General features: G+C 46.6%; 1 protein-coding gene across 1 annotated transcript in view; it reads right to left on the bottom strand.

Moving 5' to 3' along the window:
- PHOX2B (paired-like homeobox 2b) overlaps positions 1-2,397 on the bottom strand; it is a 3,751-nt gene extending 1,354 nt beyond the window's left edge. The window contains exons 1-3 of the mRNA XM_004681486.1: positions 2,157-2,397; positions 1,213-1,400; positions 5-227 (exon numbers count right to left, since the gene is read on the bottom strand). Coding sequence (XP_004681543.1) covers positions 5-227; positions 1,213-1,400; positions 2,157-2,397 — 652 coding nt within the window. The remainder of the gene's footprint in view (positions 1-4; positions 228-1,212; positions 1,401-2,156) is intronic.
- Positions 2,398-10,407: the final 8,010 nt, after the last annotated feature.

Raw genomic sequence — 10,407 nt, 5'->3', positions numbered from 1 at the left:
GGGCTGGGCCCGCCACCGCCGCCGCTCGCCCCGCAGCTGGGAGTGGGGTTGGGGTTGGGGCCCGGGCCGCCAGTGCTGTCCGGGTCAGTGCTCTTGGCCTCTTTGCTCTCGTCGTCCCGGGACGAGTCGGACTTCTTCCCAGAGGAGCCGTTCTTGGCCGCCGCCGCGGCCGCCGCCGCCGCGCGCTCCTGCTTGCGGAATTTGGCGCGGCGGTTCTGAAACCACACCTGGCCGGGGAGGGGAGGAGCGGCAGGGCAGCAGCGCGAGAAGGGAGAGAAGAGTAAAGAAAACTGCGGGTTAGGACGACCCACGTTCACTTCAGCTTGTTTTCAATTCCACTCGCCGCCGTTATCCCCACCCACAGTGCCTGTCCGCCCATTCGCAGGTGCATTTCCCGAGAAACTTTTTTAGGTAGACCAGGGTATGCCAGGGAGATGGCAGTTTGCAGAAAGGTAAGGCCGCAGATTCCCCCCAAAAGTCCCTGAAATGGAAACCCCCCTTTTGGCGGGCTTTGCGTAGCCTGTTTCAGGAGCTATCCCAATGTCGCCATCGACCCCCAAGGCCTCAGGTCAAAAGTTAAACTCTAATTGATACAAAGAGGGGAGGAGGCGTGAGTTTGGTGCCTGCTATGCAACCTGACCTTTGGACCCAGAGGAGCTTCCGACCGTGCGCACCGCTCCTCCACTGGGGGCTCACCTGGCGAGGAACTAAGGCCAGCTAGAGAGCACCTCTGTGCATGGAAGATTAACCGTGGTTCTTGACCTTCATGGAGTCCAACCCCTTTGCAAATCTGGGCTAAGTTAAAGTTTCCAAGAAATGCTTCTATGCGCCGCGGCTCCGAGTTAAAAGCGCTTTAACCGAGGCATTTGACAAACATCCGCCCCCGCCCCCATTTTATAATTAGGAACAAGGTCTGCACTCCTAAGACACTTCCTGACCCCGAAAAACCTCTCTTATTCACATCTCAAGGCCCACCAATGCCTCTGCTTCTCTATCCAGGTGGGAAACCTTTGATCATATAGCCAAGAACGCGCTCCCCTCACCCTTCCTAGCGCGCACAGCCACTCCCAACTTGGTCTCTTAGTTCAGCCCGGGGTCCCTGGCCCTTGTCTCTGGAACCTGCAGCAGTAGTACCCTCTCCCCGCTAGTCCCTCACTGCACCGCAGCCGGACCCCGCGCGGAGTAGCCGGCTTGGTTCCGGGGCGCGCTTACCTGCACCCGCGCCTCGGTGAGGTCAATCTTAAGCGCCAGCTCCTCCCGGGTGTAGATGTCTGGGTAATGCGTCTCCGCGAAAACCCTCTCCAGCTCTTTGAGCTGTGCACTTGTGAAAGTGGTGCGGATGCGCCGCTGTTTGCGCTTCTCGTTGAGGCCGCCGTGGTCGGTGAAGAGTTTGTAAGGAACTGGGAAAACAGAAGAACACAGGGTGAGCAAAATGTCGGTCCGGAGCGTGCAGGCCGCGGAGTCGGAATGTGGGGACTCCAAGGTCAGGTGGCACCAGAGCCAACGCCGACACGGCTCGGGAGAGTGGCTGAGCGGAGCTGCAGAGAAACCGAGTAAATCAGTTATCCACGGAAACAGAGTCGCGAGCTTTGGAGGGGTCCCTCCTGGGAGAAAAAATGAGAGAGGGAAAATATCTAAAAACCTCAGTCGGAATGTCACGGATCCAGAGAAGAAATGACCAAACAATCCCACAGTTGGAACTTTTCAATTCTCAGAAGTCGACCCAGCCCAAAAGTTGGGGAAAAGTGCTGCAAAAAATACCAAATTAAAGAAATAATCGTAAAAATGACCAGTCAAAGAGGTGTGAGTCGCTGTCGGCTCTTAAAAAAAGAGACACTGCCAGTAATGAGCTTTACTCTTTGTTATTTAATTATTTTCTAAGCTTTACGTCTCATCGCAAAGTAAATAAATTATGCCTATCATTTTGGCAGCTTAAGATAATTTTGTTGGCGGTTCGGGTGTGACTAGGATAGTGTAACCCTGTAAGTGAATTACCCCTCCCTGCAATCGCTTCTAACGTGATAAATTCTTTCATTTGTGTAAGCAAATTTCGTTTGGTAAATACTAAACACATTTCCATTTTCAAATGCAATCAAGGCTTCCTATATACGAGCGGAAAGGCGGCTTCCACCGCTGAGAAAGCTGGCGGTCCTTACCTGCGGCGTACGGACTGCTCTGGTGGTCCCTGAGGGTGCCGAGGCTGCAGGATCCCGGCGTGAGGGACGGGCAACCGGACGTGGCCCCAAAAGTGGTCCTTATCGGGTTATACTGGAAGCCACTGGCCTGGCTGCAGGAACTGAAGTCAGCATAGGCTGAAGCCAGGCTCGAGGTGTCCATCCCAGCCATACAGGACTCGTAGGCAGAGGAATTGAGGTAAGAATATTCCATTTTATACATTGAAAAGGCTCTGGATGGCTCAGCCAAGTGGAAAAATGAAATAAAAGATGGGTATGGAGAAGGTGGCTGGAGTGGGGAGATGTGCACAGCTCAACGCCTGCCTCCAAACTGGCCTCCTTACTACCAGCAGAGCCTAGTTTTATGAAAAAGCCTCCTATGAGATGCCTTGTCTGAGGTCTCTAGAGCATATAGTCCTCATAATAAACTTGGCTCTTTCCACTTGGACAATAGCAAAGCGGTTGGTCTTATTGCTGGCGCTTTTTACATGACAATAACTCATCCGTCTATTGGGCTGGCACTGGGGAACTGAGCTGTCCAACCTCCCTATCATTGATTCCTGCATCTCTAATTAGAATTTAATACCACACCATTACGCACTGAGCCCCTGATCCTCCCTTCTAACCAGCTCCCTGCCCTTTAATTCAATCACACTACTTGGAAATAATGAAAGTTGGGTGACGATTCTCCCTGATCCAATTTCCCCGAGCTTTTAAGCCTTTTTAACTGATCATATACCTTAGGCATAAATTGAGATAGTGTGTGTGTTTTCCCCCTTCTTCATCCTTTTTTTTTTCTCGGTTAGAGAGAAGAAACCTTGATGTCATAGAAAACCTGTTTTGTAAGAGCGTTACACGCTCAATTTAACAACAAGTCTACCCCCCGAAGTGCATGAAATGTTATAAAGGACTGGGACATTGGCAAGACTCAGGCGCCCTGTAACATAGAGTAAGTGGGCCAAGGGGGTTTATGTGAACGATAAGTGGATTTCTTTAAAATACACCTGGTAGAGGGGGTGAAAAAAAAGAACAACTTATAAATTGCATTTCTTGTCGTGGCTTAATGTTCTTTTCTGGAGACTGAGCTTATACCGTTGCTTAAAAGATAAAAGAACATCTGAGTGAAACTCTTGACTGTAAAACATCTGGATTCTCAATTGATGGCTTCTTTACGCTAATTCTGTGTCTTTCTGCATTTTGTTGGTTTGGAGGTTCTGCATGGTTGTTTGTTTTCATTACGCCATAAGTGGCAAGCAGGCATGAAATGTCCCCAAATGTGTCTCCTCTTCCACTTCTTGCCTGGAGTCCGCCTTCTCTATTTTCCTCCTGGGCTTTCTTCAGCTGCCCACAATCCCCTACATACCTGAGCCTTCCAAAAGAGGATTGCTGTCTCTTTGCCCTTTCGGTTGGCTTTCTGCAGTGAGTCAAATGCCCAGGTTCCATGTCTGAGACTTTTCTTGTCCAAGTCCTCAGGCTCTTGGGTGCTGGCAGCAAGGCACAGACAAAGAAGTGAGCAGTGATTTGTGGACCTTAGTGGCTCTATGATTTAAACAGAGGGTAATTTTCATTTGGTTCGTTAGGCTCTAGCAGAATAAGGAAAACTATTTCATTAAATCCTCCCTCTCGGTGGACAAGAGGGGGGATGCTTAGTTGAATCGCCGTGTGGTGTAAACAAACCCTGGATATTTTATATGAATTAAATGTGTAGATAATTAGTTTTATTGCATTCATTACCCCCTTTATGTGCTCTGTAACAAGTCAGTAATTAAAGTAACAAACTCATAAAGTCTTTATAGGGGCATTTAGGCGTTCAGCGTTTGCCAAACTAAGTGGTTTAATTCGATGCTAGTGCCGGGGAGTGGATGGGCGCCCGCTCTCCTCGGCCACGGTGTTTTATTGCGCACTAAACTGCAGCGGACGCAGTAATGGATTAAATAGGGACAACGGCCCCCCAGCCTTGTGCTTCTCCGCTGGGTGAGTTTCAGGATGGTTTCAGGTGCTGGTGCGTCCTCTGGACTTGAGGCAGCGCTAATGTCTAGAGTGGATGCGGCGGGTGCCGCCAAGCAGCCTGCTGATAGTTTTATGGGGGAGGGCTGATAGTTTTATTGCAGTTGTATGTCGTACAATGCGTATTTGATAAAGAAGAGCCCTTGGTGACCAGTGTGCACTTTTTTGTGCATGGGGGTGAAATGAAAATAAATGTATACAAGGTTTTACTGCGGCGGGAAACAAATTGCAACGCTCTAAATGGTTTTTCTTTATGGTCACCAGACAAGAAGAGAAAAGAGATGCAAACATCTGTCTTCAGTCCCCTAAATCTAAAGGCCAGCAAAGACGGATGCGAATACAAGTGTTATTACAGTGGGGATTTGTCTTTATTTAGCCTATTCTCATGAATATGAATCTGCATTTGGATCGGGAGGTGGCTGTGCCCCCTTGGACGCTACACAGGGAATTTCCCCACCTTCCTCCCCCCCTCCTTCAAGGGGAGGTTGGGGTGGGGGGAGTTGGTTCTTAAACACAAGGCAGTGATTGTTCAAATTTCTGTATTCCCTCAGATTTTTCCGGGGTGCTTCCTGGTTTTTCTAACACGACCTGTGCCCCAAATCCTCACTGGGGGCATTTGGGTGCCGGCAGCAAAGGTCTGGGTGGTACCCGGGCAACCTTTCCCTACACTGCTTAGGTGGTTAAACGTTTCTCAGCAGGAGAGAATAGTGGGGAGAGTCTAGAAGGGAATACATTTCAATTTCAAGGCTCATGCTTGGCAATAACCAGGCTGACACCCTTCCTGGTGCCAGAGCCTTGGTGCACCCAAGGGTGCACCTGTGCTGGATAAAGAGCGCACCCTCGGCCTAGAAAGCTCCATCCCCGCCCCGCACTGTTGGCACTGTTGATCGGTGCCAGGACTGGAACCTAAGTCCGATGGTCCTGGTCCGCTTGGAATGCAGGGTAATTCCACCTTAGGTTCAAACAAGGAGAAGTTCCTCAAGCCGAGCTGGGTCGCCTAGAGTGTGCAACTTTTGAGAATAGCTCTTTTGAAAGAAAAGTATAGAACTTTAGGCTTTAGTCGGTGCGCAGAGGCAGTTCCTGTGCGCGGGTGTAGATAGTGCTTTGTGGAGCTCAGGGAACCAGGTTGTTGACTAGGTTTGAGGGTGACACCTGGAGAAGGGGGTGACGGGAGGTCTATCACGCCCCCCTCCCCCCGCAAGTGCCCAGAGGGGTGGAGGATGGCAAGCCTCGCTGAGGCCAGAATTGGACACCGCTTCACACTCCCCACTTCGACCCTGCTACTCGCGGGAGCTCCGTCCCCTGACTCCCGCCGCCTTTGCTCCAAACCTTCCACTACCCACAAGGACCCGCTCTCAGGTGGAGGTGCGGGCCCACATGCTCTCCGGGCGCCCCCTGGTGCCCAGCCGGGACCGGTTGCTGTACGACTCTTTGTATTAGATCTTTCAGCGCGGGACCTCACGGTCCGATGCGCAAATGCGCTTGACTTCATTTTCCCCATTGTGGGCCTTGTAGGTTTATTTTGTTCACTGTCACCGGCCCTCTACCCATCCCTCCCCACCCCCACTGTCTCTGGCTTTCGTCCCCTCTGTCCGTCTTTTGGTCTTTTGTGGCCCTGGTGTCCTGCTTCTGCTTGCAAGATGAAAGGCGTGCAGGGCCTGGCCAGGCCAAGCCTCAGCCCCGGCGCCCTGTTTTGTTCGGAGTTGTGCTTTCTACACGCGAGCACTCCCCTAAAAGTTGTACCAAATGGTTAATTTAATTATTCCAACTATAGACCAACTGCTTCAGCAGCCTCCACCACGCGTCTGGGAGGAAAAAGAAACCATCTATAAGAAATAATCTAATAAAAGTGAAGTGTAGAAAAACCCCTCCTGATTTTCAACCGGCACAAATAGAATTAGAGCGTCAGCATCCTTTTCCCAAACAGACCTTTTGTCCAGATCACAACTTCAGCCAACCAGCAATGTGTACAGTGCCTGCTATTTATTTTAATAGAGGCGGGTGGGTAGCGAGGTGGATTGATAAATGGCCATATGGATAGATGGATGGTTTGATCCATCTTCCTCTGACTTCCCTTTCTTAATATGTGTACACGGTTGATTTTTTTTTCTTGTCGATTTTTTGAATCAATAATGGAAAGGCAATGCTACATGGTAAAAGAAAAATAAAGGCCATTTGGAGCACAAAAAGGAAAGAGACTACCAGCTTATATGCCATGAGAAAAAAAAATGTTTACATGCTACCCAATACCAAATGGAAAAGGTTGAAAGTTTAAAAGAAACTTTTCTTTCCTTTTCTTTGCCATTCATAGGAGGTTTCTTTTTCTTCTTCTTTTTTTCCTTGAAAGTCAGAAAGAATGTTAGGAGACAAGGAAACAAAACAGCAAACAAAATGCCATTGTATTGTAGTAGCAATTCATGGGGAAATGCTTGTCAGCCTCCTAATGCCTCACTCCTAGGAGGCTGTTTTGAGGCTGTTTCACCGCAGGCAAAGCACAATAACATGGGAATGAATAAAATATTAAATACCAGTGAGAGTTTCAGAGGAATTTTCTTTTTGATTGCTTTATTTGATGCTGCATCCATATTATCCCAGCACAGCAAGGCAAAGACTTGCTAGCAAAGACTCAGTTCACAACCAACAGCTTTCTCAACTAGAGAATTAAAAGACAAGATCTAGCCTCAGGTTTCTCCAAGATTTCTGCAGTCTTTCTTATTCACCTGCCTATAAAAATTACCTAGGCAGGATCCAGTTGGGCCCTATTTCCCCAGAATATAAGCAAACCAACCACAGCATCCCCAAGCCTGAAGATCCACCAATATAGACATTCTCCTAGCAGTGTAGAATTTTTACCATTTGCCTAGCAACCACAATATACATTTTTCGTAATAGAACTCTTTGTATTTCTGGTAACTATCCTCCTGGCACTGTGAAGCTAATATTATTAATTAACTGATTGGTAATAGTGTATGCAAAGCAATTGGCATAGCATTTGCTACCTGGACAGAATCTAATGACTGTTGGTCACAGTGTTATGATTATGGTCTAGTGATGGTGATGATGATGACACTGGTAGAGTCTCCTTGAATTACATATTTAATTCTTGATTGTGAATTTAGTTGCTGCATGAACACTGCTCTTCCTATTGCATGTTTATAATATATCTGGAAAATAGCAGACAAAACAAAGAACAGGTTCTTTAGTCACCAGGAAGAAAACTTTGATCATTCCAAAATTGAAAGCGTGTATGCACATAGGTTAATTATATGTTTTGACTTAGAGTATTTATACTTGATAAATGTACTTTACTTGTATGTAAATATTGTATGTTCAGAGTCTTGTCACTTTAAAAGGCATGTATATACTGAGTTCACTGTGTGGGTTGGAGCTTTAATGCTAACTCAAAAATGGTGTTTTGGTGTTTTAGTTGTATTTAAATCAACTTTTGAGGCATCAGTCTATACGTGCTATGCTCTGTAGCTGATGGGGCACAGATCCCCATCCCCTTTTTTAAAAGATCATCATGGAGCAGCCCCTCTCTTTTCCTCCCCTCTCTCTTCTCATGCTGTGATTAGCAGGAGAAGCTGCCTGTTACCTTTTCTTTCTTTCTTTGCTGGAGTTTGGCTAATAGTAGTAACATCTGCTGGGCTGGTGGTGGGGGAGACATGGGGCATTTGATCAGAGTCACAGATGTAAAAGTGACATCTGCTTGGAACAAAGAAAGGAGTAGCAAAATTAAATTAGGCAGGGAGGCCTCTCTATCTGAACAACCACAAAAAAAAAAAAACCCATTATTTGGAAAAGGAAGGGGGAAAAATCATGAGCACTCAGGGTACATAGAACACTTGTGAACGGGAGCGTGATTTTCTAGCCAGCAGCTGCCAGAAAACTTGAGTAGCAGCATCCTACAGTGACAATGTTCTGAAACCATAAAGAGGTCTTTTCATGCTCCAAATACGTGGGTGAGGTGAGAGTTTCCCTCTCAGCTTAGCAATGTGACCTGTGTAAGTATAATATGGGTTAAAAGATCATTTTCCAGGTGAAGTAAGAACAGATTAAGGACAAAACCTGTTGAGTAATACCCCAGTAAATTTTGGGATAAGTTTGAGCAGAAACAGGGTTTCATTTTATGCCTATATCAAAATTTCTACCCTCAGCTACTATTAATGAGCCATTCCTTACTGGGCTAATATGTGTACTTCGAAGATTGTATTTTGACAGTAAAAACTTACATGGTGCGGGCTCTCCCTGGTGGCACAACGGGTTAAAGCACAGCATTATGAAGTTCTCCGAAGCTACTGAAGCACAAGTTCAATTCCCCACCAGGGATCTGACCCACATGGTGCGGCAGACCTCTCCTGACCTGCCCACTGCTCCCCTCAGCAGTGTACTTTGTTGATCTGCCTGTTCTGCTCCCCACTCTGTCTCTGGGGAATCTTCTCACCCACCACACCTCTGGCCTATACCCCAGTTCTGTACAGATATATAAATAAATCTTTAAAAAAAAAAAAAACACTTACATGGCGCCTAATATAGGGTTCAGTTGGGGTGAGGGAAAATGAAGAGGCAATATGCTCAAAATCCTCCAACCACTGTGCTTGTAAACCACAAGTGTCCAGCAGGGGCCTCCTTCCCCCCGCCCCTTTTAATGACCTCCTCAATTTCTCCAAGTGGAACAGAATATTATAATAAATTAATTTCTTATCTTTATGTAAATTAATTTCACAATCATAACAGAAACCACTGGATAAGATTCCTTCAGCTTCCTGCTTCCCAACCTATGGGCCCGCTCGGCGTATGTGCTTACTTACTGCACTGTTGTCCCTGCTGCCAGCAGGAAGGACACCTGTTCCCAGTCTGCAGCCACTTCCTCAGCTGTGCTCTGGAGTGTGGTCTGCACCTAAGAGGAGAAGTAGCTCAGAAAGCTGGTTTTGGAGGTAAAATAAACCTAAGGGCTGCAGGAGAGGAGAGTGAGCCACTGGACTTCAAATAGCGTCCCCTAGCCCACAATACAGCATGAAAAAGTTGGCACCGAATTTACAGGGTCTGATGGCACTGACTGGCCATCAGACCTGTCACTGTTCAAGATGTTGCCTTAGGTATGGAGATAAGGATTCTATGAGGTCCTGATAAGCCTAACATTCCCTTAATTAATTAATTTTGGTGTGAGAATTTCCTCTGCATGCATTTATAGATGAAAGAAAGAACATAAAGAACAGTGTGTTTAGGGGGTGTCAAAGGTGATAGAGACAGTAAGGAGAAATGCATCATAGAGAAGATAGAAAAGGCAGCTTGTCTCACTCTTCCATCCTTTATGTTAAGGTCCTAGGATTTTTTCCTGAAGTAATATTGCAATATGATGTAAGTTTTAGAGACTCTTCATTAAGTGTCAACAGGTGTATGTAGTATAGTAAGTCCACCACAATAAGGTCTCAAGTTTTTCTTTTATCCTTGCCTGGATAAATATTTTTTTAATGGAGATACAGGAGCCAGCTATCACTGAGGGAAAACACACTGGCATGGGATCAGTTATTCTGGAAGTATGGGCAGCTGTTTTGGGTGGTACCTAAGTAGCTCCTGTTGCCTCAAGTAGGTAATCATTTCCTCCACCCCTAAAGAAAGCTTACCTGATTCCTGGTAGTCAAAGGTTCTCTGTTGACTCTGTCATATAGAGAATTAGGTCCAATAACACAGACTTGCCTTCAAGTCAGCCCAGGAAGACAAATGGGATATGATGTGGACCCCAGAATCTCCAGTGATCTTAAACTCCTCAACCTTGAAATACTTATCAATATGCATAGGGGTGCTAAAACTTCTAGAGATAGTTTCTTTTTTGCATTTTCAAAAGATCCTGCTGTCATTTATATCATTTAGTTTTATTTAGAAAGTTTGTGGGGTTTGCTGCAGTATCATGCATTTTAATGTGAATTTCAGCTGATTCAGAATTTCAAAGCAAATGTAATCCAGTACTCAGGGACAGGCATCACGTGTCCTAGACCTCAGGAGCCAGAAGACAATAAAATGGTTATAGAGATGCATGTTCATAGTATTTCCCCTGTAAGAGATAATGAAGAATATTAATGTACTTTTTTTTTAAGATTTATTTATTCATACAGAACTGGGGTACAGACCAGAGATGCGGAGGGTGAGAGGATTCACCAGGAACAGGCAGATCGACAAAGTACACTGCTGAGGGGAGCAGCGGGCGGGTCAGGAGAGGTCTGCC

The sequence above is a fragment of the Condylura cristata genome, unplaced genomic scaffold (genome assembly GCF_000260355.1).
Source record: "Condylura cristata isolate star-nosed mole 26May11 unplaced genomic scaffold, ConCri1.0 scaffold00012, whole genome shotgun sequence".
NCBI lineage: Eukaryota > Metazoa > Chordata > Mammalia > Eulipotyphla > Talpidae > Condylura > Condylura cristata.
The sequence above is the reverse complement of the archived record's forward strand: the minus strand, read 5'-3'. Positions and strand labels throughout refer to the sequence as shown.